We start from the raw sequence: 20,627 nt of genomic DNA, 5'->3' as shown, positions 1-20,627 counted from the left end.
TCTTCTCTTGACTTTTTTTCATATCATGCGTTTTTTGGCCTAAAATGTTCATTTTATTATTTTATATTTTTCATTTTGAAAATGCCCTAACTCTGATAATTTTTTTATAGAAAAAAGTATTGTAATCAATTTTTTGAGTTTCTGAGTACTATAAATAACAGTACATAAAATTTTTAAATCTAGAAAAAATGTGGTTTCAAACATTTTTTAAATGCGCTCTCTTTTTGAATTTTCATCCAAAATAGCTGATTTACGACCTCGTGATTTATTTTTAGGCTTAAAAAGAGTGTGCCAAAGCAGAATCCTATCTGATCAATTTTTCGAAAGTTATCGTGCCTACAAAATACAGACTGCATACAGGCAGACAGGCAAAGGCCTTCGTAAAAGTAATTCTTTCTGACTCAGAGGGTCTCAAAACGTGGAGATTTGATGAAAACCGACAAAGTGAAATTTTACATAAAACCAATAACTTCTCATTAGAATGAGAATGTATCAAAAGAGTTTTTAACAAAATAGATGAATCTTCATCCAAAACTCATTATTTTTACTCAAAAAAGATCAAATAAAACCATAAAAGATGTATTTTTAAAACAATAAAAAATGAATTTTCAACGAGAAAAGATTTTTCACTAAAGACAGAATAAAATGTTTTATTAAACTGTACGGTGAGCCTTTACGAACTTAAACCTAAAAAAGACATCACAAGGAATTATTTGCGAAATTATCATTCTTATATAGTATTTGAATATTTGTACCAAAATAAAATATTCGTGGCAGCGCTTTTCCTAAAATTTCAAATTGTGTTAATCAAATAAAAAAGTGATATGAAAGAAATTGTGTACTCAGGGATTGTTAAAAATAAAATAAAAAGTAAAAATTGTTCTACAAACATTTTGGTAAAACTATAACGGTTATTTTTCTTTTGGTTGACATTATTTAGTATTTATTTTTAAAAAAGGCTTTTTAAGGAACGCACTTGTTAATTTTTTTGCACAATTTGACTTTTTTAGATTTATGTTTTCTTTACAATGTACTTTTAAATATAACAGTTGAATCTACATAGGGTTATTTATTTTTCTCTAGTGCAAAAGGTTATCAAAAAATAATAATAATGGATTTTTTGCAGAATATTTACCCGGATGATGTTTGAATATTTTTTGTATTTCTCAGATTCTACTTAAATGATGCTCACATGATTTTGAAGATTGACTAAATATATCATCCAATTTCAAGGATCATGTGTTTAAAGCAAACAAATTTTTTTAATACTTAAAGTTACTTTTCAACACAAAAATTTATTATCAACACGAAATTATGAATTTTCAACCCAAAAATATCAATTTTCTAACAAAAAGTTCATTTTTAAAAAATGTTCAAGCTGTAAACTAAAAACGATTAATTTTCTACTAAAAATAGAATAGTTAAATTTCATGTATAAAAAATGCATTTTTGACCCAAAAAATACAATCATGAACTAAATCGTTGAATTTCGAATAAAAAAAATGTATTTATAACTAATAAAATTAATTCCTAATAAATTGCTTCAAAACAAATTGTTAACCAAAGATATACATGTTCAACTAATCGAATTAATTTTTAACAAATTACAGTTTTTAAAGTTCTAGTTTCTACCAAGTAATTCAATTTTTAATAAAAACGATTTATTTTTTACTAAAAACACGAATTTGCAAGAAAGTTCATATTTTCAACCGAATTGATACACTTTCAACTAAAACATATCCATATTGAACTTATAACCTTATAGTTAAATTTGGAACATAAAAAATTTATTTTCAATTTTTTTAATTATACTTTTTTAGAAAGCAGTTAATTTTCAGTCAAAGATAAGGATCTTCAAATAATAAAATGAATTTTTAATAAAGCCTGTTTAGCTTTCAACCAAGATATTGCATTTTTGATTAAGAACATTAATTATCCACCAAAGTGTTGAATTTTCAACTAAAAATGATCAATTTTTAATCTCGAGTGATTTATCTATTCCACTCGGAAATTGTCTTTCCAGTGCCGACGCTTTAAGAGATGTTGGAATGCTCCCGCAGTTAATGCCAGCCTTCTAATTCTAAATTCTAAAACCAAATTAATGATTCCTATCTGCTGACATTGTAATTTTAATTTAACTTTTTCACAAAACGAGATGAATTTTCATCGAAATATTTTAGTTTTCAAGCTAAAAAAACCGATTGTGTTAGAAAATAGTTTACTTTTATACCCGAAAAGATGAACTTTTAACTAAAGCAGATGATTTTTCAAAAGAATAGTTAAATTTTTTTTTAATAAACATATTAACTTTATACCAAACAATTAAATTTAACACCAAATACTTCAAATTTCAAAAAAGAGAGAAATTTTCAACAAAATAGTTGAATTTTCAAACTGCAAAGATAAATTTTCAAGCAAGTTATACAATTTTCAAATAAAAAAGATTAAACTTTAACCACAAACAGTTGCATTTTAAACAAAATAGTTGAAGTTTGGAGCCGGGAAGGGTATTTTCAATGAAGAAAGATACATTTTCAACCAAGAAAGATTACGGTTCTACCAAAAAAGATGAATTTCTAATCTAAAAGAAAGAACTTTTAAGCCTAAAAGTCGATTGTTTTAAAAGATAGTTGAATTTTTAACAATAAAGTTCATTTTCGATGAAGAAGATTAATTTTACATTAGAAAAAAACGAATTTTCAATAAAATGCATTAATTTTCAACCAAAGTGATTAAATTTGATTTAAAATAATGAATCTTCTACAAAAAGTTGAACAGGAATTTTTAACAAAATTGTTAAACTTTCAAACTGAAAATATGATCCCCCTCCCCCAAAAAAACGAATTTTTAACTAAGAACTGTCAATTACAAAAAAGTTCATTTTCAACCAAATAGTATAAATTGTAACTAAAATTGATCAATTTTTTATCAAAAATGGAATAGTCAAATTGGTAATTCAAAAAATGTATTTTCAACCAAAAAAACACTTTAACAATATATTTATTAATTATCTCAATTTACATAATTTAATTTCTTCAATGCAAAATAATTGTGAATCTTCAAAGAAAACAAAAACTTTGTTAACAAAGAAATTCAACTTTGAACCAAGTATTAGAATTTTCAATAAAACATATTAAATCCTAGCAAAAAATATAATGATTATTATTTTAAACAAAAATAGATATTCATTTATTTCAATATGAATTTTCAAGAAAAAAGTTGGATTTTCAACCAAAAAATTTTTTCAGTCAAGAGAGAAGAAAATTTTTCTTTGAATCGTTCATTTAAAAACCGATAAATTCATTTTCAACCGAAAAGCTAATTTTAAACAAAAAAGTTGATTTTTAACCCTAAAATTTGAATTCTTAAACAAAAAAGATCATTTTCGCTGAATCAATGAAGTGCTGTATCTTCAATTAACAAAATTAATTTTTTATCACAAAGGGCGAATTTAAAATAAAATACATCAATTTTTAACCAATAATGAAATAGTTAAATTTTCTGTCAAAAAATTAATTTTTAATTTTAAAGAAGTCGAATTTTTACAAAATTGATACAATTTCAACCTAAGAGATAGATCTTTAACTAATTAAACGAATTTCAACCAATCATATCAGCTTTCAACCAAGTGTTTGTATTTTCAATTAAAAACAATCAAATTTTAACCAATAATGAAATAGTCAAATTTCCAGTTAAAGAAAATGGGTTTGAATACAACAAAATTTTCAAAAAAATTCTTTCATTTTCAACTAAAAATGTGGATCTTCCACTAATAAAATTATTTTTCAATTAATAATTTCAACTTTATTGAAATAATTTTCTACCAAAAAGATGTTTTTACAACAAAACACATAAATTTCCAACCAAATTGTTGAACTTTCAACTAAAAACTATTAATTCTCAGCCAATAATTGAATATTTTAATTTAAAATTTAAAAACTTGATTTGCAACAACAAAAGAAGCAATTTTATCAACATAGTTAAATTTTAAATTATAGAGGTGGATTTGCAACTAATATAATACGTATTTTTTTGAATACACGGTTTAGCCCGCATTTAGCTCATAAGATACCTTCCTCGTATATGCAAAACCTTTTAAAAAATATTACAAAACATGAAAAAGGCCGGATTTTTCCAGAAAATATTCTTTCCATTTTTTCAAAATTCTAAGCAAAAAATTAAAGAATATTTTATATGAAACGCCATCTTTTACATTTTTAAGTGTACCCAATGTCACTTCTTCAAATTATAATAATTATAACATTTCATCACATCAAAAATACGTGCGGTCCCTTAGACCGCGACGCATATTTCTGTTAGGAGGGCCCCTGCCCCTCCCGGTGTAAAAGATTATTTTTTATAAAATTTAATGTGTTTCATTTTTTACTTATTCCAATCTCTCTTCATATACTTGTTTGAGTAAAGTAACTATAATGTTTTAAATTATTTAATTAGATATAAATATTTACAGTGATCTGTAAGACCTTAGGTTATTATTTGAGGCCAAGAGATTTTTTTTCCAAAAATACAATTTTATATGTAATATTTCTCATAGGCGATCCAAGATATCACAAAACAGAAAGATACATTTTTTCTGAAACTTTTCTAGATGTTTAAGCTTTTATGATAACTTTTTTATATCTTCCGATACAACCGAAAATGCGAAAATTCAATTTTATGAAAAAAACCTCTTATCAGAAAAAAAAAAAATGGTTTAACCCGCATAAAAATCATTAGATGCCTTCTTTATAGAAGACCGAATTTTACAAAAAATATAATTGTGGGTTTCTTTTGAAAATCTACTATTTACATGTTCAAAGACATCGTCTCTCCATTGTTATTTATTAAATTTTTCTATTTTTTTGACAGTTGTAGTATCTGAATATCTCGATTTTTGGGCAGTTGAGTATAGAAAACTGCCTTATTTGACAATTCCTTATATAAGTAGTAAATGACTTGACATTATTTCATTATTCAATTTTTACTGGCCCATTTATCTATTGTTTATTCCTGACTCTCAGCTCATCTTAGCTGTATTATTAGGTCACATAACCAAAATATTTGTAATGGTTTTTATTTCCCCATAAATAAACTTTTCTCTATTTACAAGGTTTTATGATGGCAAATGAGTGCCCTAATGTTTTAAATCAACGTGCTTTTCACCCAACTGATCCACTTCAAGGAATGCGAAATTATGATCTTGGATCATTGTCACAAAAGCAGAAGGAGATGTTAAATCATATGAAAATTTCGCAGAGAAAAGAAAACGAGATTTATTTACACAAACATCCTGAGATAAAAGGCCTTATTTCCATTTTATTGAGGCAAGTTTTATTAAATGTATGCCCCTTCAACCAAATATTGTTTAATTTGAGCAATTAATTTTTTAATCTTAAAAGTTTTGTATTGTAACTTTATAGAGAGAAATCAGTTTAAAAGGTAAATTGTAATGAATTAAATTGATATAAACAGAACAATTTGTAGCGTCTAGCGTTTAAAAAACGTCCTTTTTGTCCGCATGCATTTTAGTGCATTTAATAAAAAAGTAGTTTTTTAAATTCTGCTTTATTTTTGTAAATGAAAACAAATTTTATTCTTTTAATTCAAACAATTTCTGTTTAACTCAAAGTGAATTTAAATAAATTAAACCCATTTTAAATACCGGCGAATTTTTAACATTTTAGAATTATTGCATAATTATTGAATCATTTTCAAAATTATTGCAATTAATTTCCGTCTACATTTGAATAATAATTTATAATAATTTTCTTGGTTTTTTGCTGAAATGCGAACTGATATTTTTTTGGTAAAAGCTAATTTTTTGTTTAAAAAGTCTACTATTTTGTTGAAAATTCTTTTTTTTTAATCCATCTTTTTTAACTGCAAATTTAATTATTTAACTTTGGCTAAAAAATTGGTCAATTTTAGTTAAAAATGGAAAAACTTGGTTAAAAATATATGCATTTTGTTGCAAATTCACCTCTTTTTGTAGAAGCTGAATTTTTATAAATAAAAATTAAACCATTCTCTTTTTCGTTGAAAACTTATCCTTTTCTGTTAAAAATTCAAGTATTTGAATTAAACATTTACCATTTGTTGTAGAAAATCAATCTTATTTGGTGTAAATCTCATCTTTTTTGTTGGAAATTAACTTTTTTGTTGAAAATTCTATGCAGAATTAAAATAAAATCCTTGTTTAGCTAAGTCTACGTTACTTTAATCAGAGGGTGGGGTAAAAATAAAAAAAAATTGGTAACGTAGCCTATGGACATCCTCTTACTCTAATACGTGAAATAATTTGTTATGAAAAAATAATGTCCTCAGATAATTCAATGGAAAATTATCATCTACTTTCTCAGATACGTATTGATAAAGAAACCAGCTTTTGATGTTCATCAAATTGTCGGAGCTTTTTTCGCAAGATCTCGTAATATAATTGCAAAAGACCTGTTAGAATATTTGCTAGAGACTGAATGTGCCAGTGGAATAATTGACGATTTACGAAAAGAAGTTGACGAAAGTAATGTAATAAACATAAATGATATCGAGTTCAGCACTGAAAATATTAATTATTTCGGTTGCCAAGAATAATAGACAACATGCGAATATCATTTTATAAATAAAAGAAATGTGTATTTTCTTTAACAAATATTAAAAACCATTAGGATATGACTGTTGCAATTAATTAAGGGGCCGTTTAAAAACTATATCATACAAGATTACAAATTAGTAATTTTATTTTGCAAAATGAGTATCTAAGTATGGACTTGACACTCTATCCTCTATTCCCATCTTTGCCCATTTTTTAAAGAATTCCTCTTTTTCCACTGCTAATTCTTTTTGATTGATAAGTCTACTATTATATGGTGGAGGTTTAGCTGTATTGTTCGCAATTCTTTTTTTTTTGTTTGTTAGAAATTAATTTTTTTAACTGAAAATGTAGCGATTCTGCTTTTGATTGAAAATCAATAGCTTTGATTAAAAAATTCAATTATTATATTTTTCATTGAAAATTTGTATTTTTTTGTTGAAAATTCAATTGCTTATTTGTAGGTTGAACTACTTTGTTAAAAATTATTTTATTAGTCAAAAATCCATCCATTTTGTTGAGAATTATTTCTAATAATTCTAAATTTCACTATACTCCATTAGTGTTTGAAAATTAATCGTTTTTATTTATTTTAACACTCAAAAATGTGGTAGAAGTTTCATATATTTTGTTGCAAAGTAGTCTATTCGACAGAAAGTTAATCTTTATTAAAATAAATCATATTAAATTAATTCTACTGCTTGGTTAAAATTCGAACTACTTTGTAAAAAATTCATTTTATTAGTTAAATTCGATTTTTCAAACGTAAAATAATTTTTTCACTAGTGATTAAACTATTCTATTTTTGGTTGTAAATTGATCGTTTATAGTTAAAAATTCCATAGTTTGGCTTTTGGATTTAAAATATGATTGCATTCGTAGAAAGTTTTAGTCAAAAGCTTACAATTAATTTTTTGGTAGAAAATTCAACCATTCTGTAGAGAAATCGTGTTTTTGCTTCAATTCAACGGTTTTTGAGATGAAATTATAATTTTTCTCGCTGGAAATATAAACTATTATATTTTTGGTCAGGAATAGTTCTTTTTTAAAATTATTAATTCAACTACTTAGTTAAAAGTGTTTTGTTTTTTAGTTTTTCTTTATTCAAAATTCATTTTTTTTAAATATTCATGACTTTAGTTTAAAATTCAACCGCTTTGCTCAAAATTGATGTACTTTCTTGCAAAATCGTCCTATAGATAGAAAAATCATCTTCATTTTCAACTATACTTGGTTTGAAAAATTGAACTACTTGGTCATTTTATGTATTTTGTTGTGAATTTTTCTTTTTCGGTAGAAAATGTATCCTCTTCATTTTTTTAACTGCAAATTTAACTATTTAAATATTGGTAGAAAATATATAATTATTTTTGTTGATTGTAAATTCAACTACTGCGTTTAAAATCAAACTAATTTCTTTAAAATTCAACAGTTTGGTTTAAAAGTAAGTTTTTTGTTAAAAAGTTCATATTTTAGCGCTGAAAATTTAACTGTTTTGTACAAAAAAATCGTATTTTTGGATAATAATAATTCAACTGTTTGGTTATAAAATAAATTTTTCTTTCAAAATTCTTATTTTCGTGTTGTAAATTCAAACTTTTTCTGTTTTTGCTGGAAACATCAATTATTATTGTTTTCGTGGAGAATCAAATCCTTTTTTATTGAAAATTCAACTGCCATCCTAAAAACCCATCTTTTTTACTTGAATATTTAACTATTTGGTTGAAGATTCAACTACTTTGTTGAAAACCAACTATTTTATTGAAAATGCAACATATATTTTGACTTAAAATCTTAAGCGTTTTATATTGAATTGAATAGGGTACGTAAACATTAATTTTATTTTAAAAAGCTAATTTTGTGAAAAATCACCCTTTTTGCCCTCTTTTGAGAGCAAGAATTTTGGGCTGTGAAGTCTGTTAAAATATAGTTTGTGTTCAAAATAGAGTGGCGTATTTTTTAAAAGACTCCTAACATTAAAGTTGATCAAGTATGATTGAAGTAAGATTAAAGTATGATAAAGTATTATTAAAGTATGATTAAAGTATGATTATGGTATGGTTAAGTTACGATTAGAGTATGACTGAAGTATGATTAAAGTATGATCAAAGTATTATTACAGTAATAAATTATATTTTTGTTTTATATTAAATGTGTGGTAATCATTAACATTAGGTATAGAATATTGCAGGTATATATCTTTTATGCTTAACTCTAAAGCTCGATCCACTCGATTGATCATAACATTATGCAAATCGTGCGTTATTAATTACTCAGTAACGATGCTCCTCGCACCTCAACTAATCGGTTTCGACATTCACACCGGGGCTGTATATCACATTCTACAATCTTTGATCAATGTGGTCTTATTTCTTCACCACATTAATGATTTTAGGAATGTTCGCAATGTCGCGAACGCAATAAAACATAGAGCGCAAATCAAGAAAAAAAATTATTACATATTTAATTAAGGGAAATTTAATTAGCAACTTAATTTACATAATAAGACGGTGGCAAATTTTGTTCATTCACGCGATATACATTAATTAAGAGAGCAGTCTTTAAAGTAAGTTTTAATTATATCAGTTGAGAACTTTCATTCATTTTTTACTTTTTTATTTCGAAGCTTAAAACCTGAAATAAATTTAAAATGGATTGAAAAATTGGACGTAACACGTGATTTTTTTAACAATTACTGGCAAGGACTGTCTAAGTCACTTATGCTGCGTCAATCACAAAAGTTCTCATTGTCGCAATTTTCTTTCCAGTTTAAAAATTTTGTTAAAAATATTTAAACCCAACATTGATATATTTCCTATAAATGTATACTTAGTTTAATGTAATTTACAAGATACAATAATTATCTTTCGTACTTATGACACATGCAAATTCTCTATATTAGTATGAAGAATAAAAAATTACGAATTTTTACAAAATGAAAAATTAAGATATTTTTAACTGCTGCAGTTTGTTAAAATTATCAAGAATGCGCCAGAAACAGGCAATCCGCACGCATACATGTTATTAAAAAAGCGTTTAAGGCGTCCGTAAGAATATTTATTTCACTTTTAATTTTTTTTTAATTATAACAAATATTCTAAAATTGTCAGAACGTGCCTAAAGTCGGCAATTTTACTTGTTTAAAACAACATTATAACACATAAACGTATTAGATTTTTTTTTAAGCTTTATTACAATTTGAACTATATATTTTGTTGAGTATTTAATCCTTAATAATTCTTTTTGAAAAATAATTCTTTAAACATACTTTATCCAATCTGGGCGCTATATATTGGTTATTTATATTTGAGTTTATGATTCAAAAAATAATATGGAAGGGAACAGTTACATATTTGATTATATCTACATAATACAAATTTTCCTCCAACAAAGCCATACTGTTACTTCAATCAAATAAATGTATTGTTTTTACAAAAATACGCTGAATTATATTATATAAATATACAAAAAAATGTATTGAGGATACTAAACTATTTGGTTGGATACACTAAATGTTTTTGTAGCTACCACAACAAACAAAAAACTTAGTTTGAGCAAACAGGAAATTGTTAAGGAAAACTAAACTTTTTGAGGTAACCAAAGATTTTTCTCAGTGTATGCGTAAGTCTGATCAAAACAATTGATCGCGTAACAAAGTGGATGTTCTAGAATCTAGATAGACACCCGAGTTCAAAAAGATTTAATCTTTAACTTCATTCGTAAAACTGACACACCGCGTTTATGAATTATTGCAACCAATTTCAGAAAAGAAGGCCAATCGTAAATAATAAAAAATATTTAAATTAATAATTATTTATTTAAATGTATGTATTTGCATATTTGTATTTTTCATCCATTTTTGGCAAAACTCGTAATTTTTATTCAATTTTAATAACCAAAAGTTCGTTCTATTTACTGAAAGGTGCTTTAGAATACCATTCTCTACGTTTTTCTGAAAATTATTTTATTTATAAAAACGTGATGAACGCGATTGTAAAGAACCTTTCAATTAATAAAATGAACTTTTGTAAATCAATTTTTATTGAAAATTGTAATTTTTGCCTAAAGCGGAAGAAAAAACATAAAAAATATAGAAAGCTACATTTAAATAAACAATTATGACATCAAATATTTTTGTATTATTTACCCTTAAGTTTCTCTTCTTAAATATTTTGCAATAAACAATGAGCCTTTTACAATTTTATAAATCAAGTTAAAGCTCAAGTAATTTTTATCTTGACTGTATACCTAGAACATCCTTAAGGGCACATACTAGATAATCACGTGACCAGTTCTTTTGAAAGGACTTACTCATAAAATAATAATCCAAAGGAATTTATCATATTAAGCAGACGTTCTCCTTTCTCCCCTTCACGTCTACCTGGTATTGAAAATTCATTTAACTTATTAGTTTATGAGTAAGTTATTTTTTCTTTAATTGGTCACGCGACCAATTCTCTTAAACGGACTTACTGATATACTAATTACTCGAAGAAATTTCCCATACGAGACAAAAGTTTGTCTTTCTTTTCTGTACATCACAGTGACCATTTGATTGAATTTTCCATACTAGACAAACGTTTCTTTGCAATATTATTTTATGAGTAATAAATAACTCAAATACATTTTCTATACAAGACAGACGTAAATGGAAGGAAGACAAACGTCTGTCTCGTGTGGAAAATCCCTTCAAGTTATTAGTTTATGAGCAACTCCGTTTTAAGAAAATGGTCACGTGACTGGTTCTTTTAAATGGAATTACTCATAAAGTAATAACTGGAATGCATTTTCCATATTAGACATACGTAAAGAAAAGAAAAACAAACGTCTATCTGGTATGCAAAATTCCTTGGAATTATTAGTTCATGAGTAAGTTCGATTAAAAAACTGATAACGTCAGCAGTTATTTCAAACAGACATACTCATAAAGTAATAACTCGAATTTCTTTTCCATGCTATACATGCATAAAGGAAAGAAAAACGGTGATCTGTGTGGTATGCAAAATTCCGTCGACTTATTAGCTTATGAGTAAGTTTGTTTTAAAAAAACCGTTCAAGAGAGCAATTTTTTAAAAGTAACTTACCCAGGATTTAATAATTTGAATGTATTTTCCATACTAAACAAACTTAAGGATGTACACTACGTACAATCAATCACAAAAGTCGCCAATTTTTAAAATGATTTAGAAAATCAAAAAAATAGATCTATTATTGATTTCTGGAAAACTTGACGGAAGCTTCTAAGTGCACTTAAGAAAAAATAATTCAGGTTAAAATTGTTTATTTAACAGTTTTCATTTAGAGTTTTAGTTTTTGCTTTCTATTTAGGGAAAGGTTACAATGCTTATTTAATCCTAATGATCAAGGCCTCATTTTATTCTTTGAAAGATTTTCTATAATTCTATTTGGGTGGTGTTAATTAAAATTTAAACTATCATTGTTTATAACAATAAGAACGGTATGATTTCTAGCTTAATTTTTAAAAATAAAATCCACCCAAATAGAAATCTGGAGAATCATTCGAAGAATAAAATGAGGCCTTGGTCATTAGGATTAAATAAGAATTGTAACTTTTCCTTCAATAACAAGGAAAAACTAAACCTGTAAATAATTACTGTTAAATGAACATTCTTAACTTTAATTATTTTCTTCTGAAGTATGCTTAAAAGCCTCCGGCAAGATTTACAAAAATTAATAATAGATCTATTTTTGCTGCTTTTTTAAATAACTTCAAAGATAGAAAACTTTTGAGAATGATTGTACCTAGAAAATCAAACGTCTGCATTGTATGGAAAATTCGTTTAAGTTATTATTTTATGAAAATAACTCATTTTTCACACAAGACAGACGTAAAAGAAAGAAAGACAATCATCTGTCTCGTATGGAAAATTCCTACAAGTTATTAGTTTATGAACAAGTCCGTTTAAAAAAAAAGATCAAGTAACTAGTTCTTTTAAACGGACTTATTCATAAACTAATAACTCGAATGAATTTTCCATACTAGGCATACGTAAAGGCAAGAAAAATCGACGACTGCCTGATATGGAAAATTTCTTCGAGTTATTATAGTTATGATTAAGTCCGTTTAAAAAAAACCGGTCATGTGACCAATTCTTTAAAACTAACGTACTCATAATTTTATAACTCGAATGCATTTTCCATTCTAGGCAAACGTAAAGAAAAGAAAAACAAGCGTCCGCCTGGCATGGCAAATTGTGTCGAGTTATTTGTTTATGAGTCAGTCCGCTTAAAAAAAAATGATCACGCGACAGTCTGGTAAATGCTCTTAAGTAACAATAAGGCAAACAACTTCACGTAGGAAAGCATTTAATAACTTTTCTGTACCTAAAAATGATGTTAAAGTAACATTTTATTTTTCCTGATGGTGACCTTATATAGACACCGCTTGTCAAAACATTACAAAATTATAAGTAAACGGAAAGGCAAGAGTTGATTTATGGACTGACTGGCCACTGTTTTTTTTTGCGGACGATTAATTATACTGAATAGCTTTTGGGAGATGGCAAAGTTCTGATAAGCAAAAGGGTGCTTCCATGACATGTCGCTTTGCTTTTCGCCATTAGTGACTGTCTCTCTTTTAAAAATACTTGATAGCATCAATCCAAGTAAATAATAAAAACCGATAGTTGTGATTCTATAAGTATAAGTAAATTGTGGACTATCATTTAAATGTGCAGCACTAAAATTTGTAAGACGAGTTACAACTATGTTTTAAAGTATTCTCTATAATATTATTAATAATAATTTTCGAATTCATTCAGCACTTAATTTTGTCTGCACTTTATACAAAATCTGAATTAATTACAATTTTATTTGATACTATATATTGCTAAAAAATAAGGCTTATAAAATACTACATTTAACATTTTTTAAACAATTTATTTAAATTATAAACGGATTATTACTAAATTAGTTTTTTCTTTTCACTCATTTAAAAAAGATTTTGAATTGCGTAAACAAATTCTATTTTTTTTACATTGAATTAATTGTATACATCGAAGAATAGGTATATATTATAGGTGCCAAGAGTCGAGCTATGAGTCTAATAATGAATGTGTACAATTTTATTAATTGTATAAGCAATGTACAAGCTAATTGAGCAATATTTGCGTATAATTATGTAGAAATTCTCATGGTATGGTCATTGATAAAAAATAGAAAACACTCATTTCTTCAGCAATTTTTTTTAATTTGGATATTTTTATGTATCTTTTTGTTTACTATTGTTCCCCTTAGATTTAAAAAAGTCTTCTTAATTAAACAATTAAAAAATGCTTACATACTTTTGTTTCTTTAAATATGTACAAAATCATTATGGTTTTTCAGGGCCAGATTTAGTTTATCAGTGCCAAAAGTACAAACTTGTATAAATCATATTTTAATTGGGCGTGTTTAATTTTCCATTTTCTTTTCAATTTAAATTTACCTGAAAATTTTTCATTGAATTATGTTAAAATTCACAAATTCTAAAGGAATGTGTATTGCCAATGATTAAATTAATCATTTTTATTCTTCAAAAAATGAAAAGAGATTTATTTTTAATAATTAAATTGCTTTGGTTGGCAATCAATCTGTTTTCGACGTGAACAAGTATTTTATTAGAAATTTGTCTTTTTTATTGATTTTAAAATTGGTTTTTTGTGTTTTCAAGATTCACCGTTTTAGTTTAAAAATTTAGCTATTTTTCTGATAATTGATTTTTAAAGCATAATTTATTGAACTAAAAATATAATTATTCCATTTTTGGTTGATAACTAATTTTTTTTACTTTAAATTTCAACTATTTAGTTAAAACTTGATATTAATGCATTTTCTGGAAAGTTCGACTTTTTTGGTACAAAATTAATCTTCTTGATTAAAAATGCCTTTTTTGTTATATTCAACCATTTTTATTGAAAAATAACATATTTTTGATAGAAAAATAACTCTTTTAACTGAAAATTCAACTTTTCCATTTTTAAATTCAAAATTGATATTTTTTAGTTGAAAATTCAACTTTTCAAATTTCAACTTTTTGGTTAAAAATGTATCTATTTTGTTGAAAATTCTATTTTATGGTTCAATATAACAATTTTTTTATTTTAAGTGAATATGGTTTTTTGTTGCAAATTCAACTAATTGGGTGAAAGTTTAACTACATGGTTTAAAATTAATATTTTTCTTTAAAGATTCGTCTCCTTGGTTTACAGTTTAACTATGTCTTTGAAAATTCTTTTTTTGTTATTGAAAATCATACATATTTAACTACAAATTTAACTATTCTATTTTTGGTCGATAATTGATCTCTTTTAATTGAAAATTCCACTATTTGGTTAAAAGTAAATTTTAATGTATTTTCTTGAAAATTCGTCTTTTATGGTACCAAATAAATCTTCTTGATTCAACAATTCACCCTTTTTTTTAAATTCGTCTTTTTGGCTACGAATGTATCTATTTTCTTGGAAATGCGTCTTTTTGATTAAGTTTAACATATTTTTATTTAAATTAAAAATCGTTTTTTGTTTGAAAATTAATTTTTTTAACTAAGAATTTAACTATTCAACATTTTTGGTAAAATGTTATCTTTGTTTGTTGAAGATTTCATTATTTGGTTCAAAGTAATTGTAAAAATCTCGAATAATGAAGTTCCCAAATTTGAACATTCCCGAATAATAAACTTTCCTAATAATAAAATTCCTGAATGGTCAAATTCGTGAAAAATGAAATTGCCAAAAAATGACATTCTCGAAGAGTTAATAATATTATCGAATTTGAAAATTCCTGGGTAATAAAATTTCCGAATTCACAAATTCCCGTATAATAAAATTTATGAATTACAGTATTTTCAAATAATAAAATTCCCAAAATGGAAAATTTCCCAATAATAAAGTTTGCGAATAGTTTGTAATATTATCGTTTTGGAAAATTCCCGAATAATAAAACTTTTCAATTCGGGAATTCTGTTATTCGGGCTTTTCATACTTCAGAAATTTTATAATTCGGAAATTTTATTCTTCGGTAGTTTTATTATTAAGAAATTTTCAATTTCGGTAATGTTATGAACTTTTCGGAAATTTTATTAATCGGAAGTTTTATAATTCGGAAATTTCATTCTTCGGAAATATAATTATTCGGGAATTTATTATTCAGGAAGTTTCTAATTCGGGAATGTTATAAGCTGTTCAGGAATGTTATTATTCAGGAACCTTGCAATTCGGGAATTATATTATGTGGGACTTTTATGTTTCGGGGATTTTTTTTCAAATTTCATTATTTCGGATATTTTAATTTTCGGCAATTTTCCCATTATTTAATTTTATAAACTGTTCCAAAATTTTACTCTTCGGACATTATATTTTTCGGGAATTTTCGAATTCGGTGATGTTATAAACTCTTCGAACATTTTTTTATTCGAGATTTTTCCAATTCGGTAAGTCTATAAAAACTGTTCGGGAATTTTATTATTCGAGAACTTTCTAATTCAGAAACTTTATTACTCGGAACTTTTATAGTTTGGGAATGTCATTATTTGTAACTTTTATTATTCGGGAATGTTATTATTCAAAAATTTAGACAGTGTCGGGAATTTTATTTTTGGGAGAATTTTCTGTCGTCCCTCATGGTCCTTGGGGCACGGGTTAATATTACTCTATTCCGCTCAAATTTTTGGAGATCGTTTTCTTGGGAATTTGAATAAAACTAGAGGGTGCGAGAAAAACGATTCAAAAAGTTTAGTAAACAATATAAAAAAGGGCCAGTCCAATATATATAGCATATTAACGAGAAGCAAACTGAAAGCCATCCGCTTTTCTTTCAGCTGTTTCGTTGGTAAAACAATTTGAGAAGTGCCAACTAAACTAAAGTGATAGCTACCTCGGGACGGATAAGCCCTCTAGCCCAATAATAGACAGATGCCGGATTTCATTTGATAGACAGTGTCAGTTGGCATCAGTCGCAGTTCCTCTAAAAGTTAAGGGATCTTGTTTATAAATATCTATCGTAATGCGGTGCTCTTCGTTTATTGTTGTTTCATTTTTTTATATTAAAAAATCAGTTACATGCATATCTAACGTAGATTAGGATGAGACGAAAATACTCAAAATGATTAGGGCTCGTCCATACACAAAATATAAGGAAAATTGTGATTTTTCATGAAAACAAAATCTACCAAATAATTGTATTTTCAAGTTCTAAACGATAAATTTTCAACCAAAAATGGAATAGTGCAATTTTCAGATAAATAATTAATTTTTAACAAAAAAGCCCGAATATTTAATTAAAAAATTAAACTTTAAGCCAAAAAGGATTATCTGCAAAGCGGTTAAATTTTCAACACAAAATTATTATATTTTAACAGAAAATATAATTTCATTTATAATCCCTTGAAATCCTCGAATAACATGAAACCCCACTTTCAAAAGTTTAAATAATTTGAAAGACCTTAAAAATAATTATAATTTGACTAACTCATTGAAATTCTTTAAAAAAACTTTTGAATCCCATGAAATATTTGAAATCCCATGAAATACTTGGATACTCAATAGAATCCTGGAATATTTTGTAATTCCTTGAAATACCTTAAAATCACTTGAAATTTCATTTTACTAGAAATATTTTTAAATCTTTGGATATCCTGCAAAATTTTATCTATCTTAAAATTTTTGTAAACTTTAGAAAATGGTTTAAAGGCCCTTAGAATTTATGAAATCTCTTGAATTCCTTTGGAATTCTTTAAAATCCACGGAAATAGTTGGAAATATTTAAAATCCTCAAAAATCCATCGAAATTGTTCGAAGTTTCTTGTAATCTGTAAAAATAATTTTAAATCTTTTGAAAGCTAATGAAACTTAAAAAAAATCAATTGTAAAAATCTGCAACTTCAGCATTTTAATTTTTTTTTAAATCTACCAAACAGTTGAATTTTCAACATATAAACTATAAATTTCAAACAAAAAAAATCAATTATGCAATTTTCAGATAAAAAAATTAATTTTCAACCAAAAAAAAAAAACTTTCAACAAAAAGTTCAATTTTAATCCAAAGATTACTATTTACAAACAAGCTAAAATTTTGAACTTAAAAATATTAAATTTCAACAAAAAAATCAATTTCCTACTAATAAGTTGAATCTTGCTGAAAACAGTATAGTTTTTAACGAAGTAGTTCAATTTAAAGCAAAAATAAGAATTTTCAACCAAAAAATTAATTTTTAATCGAATAATTTAATACGTTATCAGCCGTTGAATCTTTAATCAACCCAGATTAATTTAGGACCAAACAGTTGCAATTTTAACAAAAAAGAATTAATTTTCAACCACGAAGATTTATATTCGACACAAAAAAACAAATTTATAATAAAATACACACCTTCTTAACTAGAAGAGCTTAATTTTCAATAACAAATATCAATTACCAATGAAAAATGGAAGAGTAGCCTTGTAAGTTAAAGAAATTAATTCTAAAAAAAATAATTCACAAATAAAATGACGAATCTTAAAAAAAATTATTCTCAACGAGAGTTCAGTCAAGAAGATAATTTTTTAACACGACAGCTTAATTTTCTAAAATTGGAATAGTTAAATTTGCAACACCAAGGAGATGAATCTTGAAAAACTATGAATTTTTAAAAAACGAGTTTAACTTTTAACCAAGTGGTTGAATTTTCAACTAAAAAATATGAATTTTGAAACAAATAGTTAAATTTTCAATAGGACTATTAATTTTCCAGCAAAAAGATTAATGTTGTACCCAGCAACACTAGCTTTCAACCAAATTGATTTTCAAACCAAGAAAATTAATTTCTTAACCTAAAAAATTTAATTTTCTACCAAATTGTTGAATTCTAAACGAAACCAGATTAATTTAGACCCAAACAGTTGCATTTGTAATAAAAAAAGGATAAATTTGCACCTAGAAGAGATAAATTGTAAATAAATTTTCAACCTAAAATGAAATAGTTACAATGTCAGTTTAAAAAAATATATTTTTAACTAAAATGACCCATCTTCAAAGAAATGAATTTTCAATAAAAGAGTTGAACCTAAAAGATGATTTTTTATCCCAGAAGAATAATTGAAAAAAATTATATAGTATACTGATCAATCAAGGAAAATTGTCTTCAGAAAATATGAATCCTTAACTAACTAGTTCAACTTTCAAACAACTAATTCAATTTTCAACTAAAAAATTATTGCATTTTCAACAAAATAATAAAAGTTTCAGCCAAATACTAGTTGACTTTTCAACCAAAAGAAGTTTATTTTTCTCATCGGGTTCTATCAATAATTTAGTTCGCATTTAAGAAAAAAAAACTAAAAAAAGGCAAGTCCCTTAAAAATAGATAAAAAAGAAGAATCCTTAAAATTTTGTACTAGGAAACGTACTATATGTTGAAAGCCTCCTCCCTTAAATTAGTAATATAGTTTATGGAGGGACCCTGAGATTCATTGTAAATAGCATTGATAAGTTTCTTTGTGACATTACGATTTTTCTTTGTTGATTTTTTTAAATTTCCCACCATTGGGTTTGTCGTCGACATATAATTAAACAAAAATTATTTTTCGATTATTTTTTTATTTTATATGCTCTTTTTAATGAACTACGGAAAGACGTACATATTTTAGAGTTCCAAACAGAAATTTCTGTCTATTTTTTACGGATCATGAAGCATGATCCATTTTTACACAAGATCCGTAAAAAATAAAAAAATTATTTTTGCTTAGAAGTTAAAAACATGTAGGTGTTTCTTTAATTTATGAAATAAGGATCCAAAAATAAAAATAGAAACATTTTTTCAGGCAACTTTAGGTACAAATTCACAAAATTGCATATTTCCCAACTTCATGAAATATTATATTTTGACAAACAATTTTTGTTCCTCCTTATTTTCATCTAAGGTTATTCACTTCCATTAACGTTACCCAAAAAAAATTTTTTAATATTTTTTTTTCGATACACAAAAAATGAACAAAATTCCACATTTTCAATCAATTTGCTCAGAGATGTTAATTTTTTTTAATTTGTTCGTAATGCCACAAAGAAACTTTTCTGTGCTATTACCAATAAATCTTATCATTTTGAGTTTTTTTCGGCCCACCCTAGTGGATAAGCCTCAAAGAATTTTATTTTCCTGGATGCTAATGGCTGTTACCTCGGTTTCTACTTCGGGAGCGATTACCGACTTCTTTCTCGAATAAATAACGGGGTTCGATCGAACTACCGTTGTGCGATGCAATATAGAAAAAAAAATAATACACGTCCACATACACGCCCACATTCACATATAATCGCATCACACCATAAATAATCCTTTTTCTGGACCTAACAAATCAACCCTTTCTGTTGACAACATCATATATTAGGGAACGTCCGTTAATTAGGTATGGATTTTTTTTTAATTTCATACCCCTCCCTTTTTACGTAATATTTTATAGTTTATTAGCACAAGCCTCGAATACACAGTGGCAGTGGCGCAGCCAGGGGGGGGGGGGGCTGAGGAGAATACCCCCCTTTCGAAATTTCTTAATACATATTCACTTCATTCTATTTACAACACCTTGTATCTATATTCTGATGGTTCTGTTATTTGCCATAAATACCAATGAGAAAAACGGTTTATGAGTATAGACACCATAATAAACTGGTGTCTATTCTTTATGTTACCTACGAAAATGCAAGCAGTAAACTGTAGATTTCGACATTTAAAATTAAATAAATTGAAAGGCCTACACTATAAGCCCTGATTTTAACACACCACAAATTCAATTATAGTTATAGCTTTTTCCAAATTAAATTTTTTCTGAAGAAAGATCTTCTCCTTTCCCTCCACTGGACATCGAAACACAGAACTTCCGATTACTAAAGAGATCGGTACAAGAATCCTTTTTTAGAAACATACACATTAGACACAAGTAAAATTTTGAAAAATTTGACTTGAATTAATACGTAACACCTTGCAAAATAATGCGTGTATTTCTGAAAAAGGATTCTTCTTTTGATCTCTCTAGTAGCTTAACGGAAAATCATCCGACCGGCTATC

The 20,627-nt window shown here is 26.2% G+C and overlaps 1 protein-coding gene across 1 annotated transcript; it reads left to right on the top strand.

The window, feature by feature from the left end:
* Positions 1-4,907: 4,907 nt before the first annotated feature.
* Positions 4,908-6,591, top strand: LOC117176440. The gene is made up of 2 exons (XM_033366680.1): positions 4,908-5,324; positions 6,360-6,591. Exons 1-2 carry the CDS (start codon positions 5,116-5,118, stop codon positions 6,589-6,591), a joined length of 441 nt encoding a protein of 146 aa, XP_033222571.1. The 5' UTR covers positions 4,908-5,115.
* Positions 6,592-20,627: the final 14,036 nt, after the last annotated feature.

This window comes from Belonocnema kinseyi, chromosome 7 (genome assembly GCF_010883055.1).
Source record: "Belonocnema kinseyi isolate 2016_QV_RU_SX_M_011 chromosome 7, B_treatae_v1, whole genome shotgun sequence".
Taxonomy (NCBI): Eukaryota; Metazoa; Arthropoda; class Insecta; order Hymenoptera; family Cynipidae; genus Belonocnema; species Belonocnema kinseyi.
Note: the sequence above shows the minus strand (reverse complement) of the source record. Positions and strands in the feature narration are given on the sequence as shown.

What these genes read in the sequence shown, in the direction of transcription:
- LOC117176440 (XM_033366680.1), top strand. Translation starts at nt 5,116, where the DNA reads ATGATGGCAAATGAGTGCCCTAATGTTTTAAATCAACGTGCTTTTCAC. An exon ending in CTTATTTCCATTTTATTGAG is followed by an intron (nt 5,325 to 6,359) that starts GCAAGTTTTATT and finishes CTACTTTCTCAG; the next exon opens with ATACGTATTGATAAAGAAAC.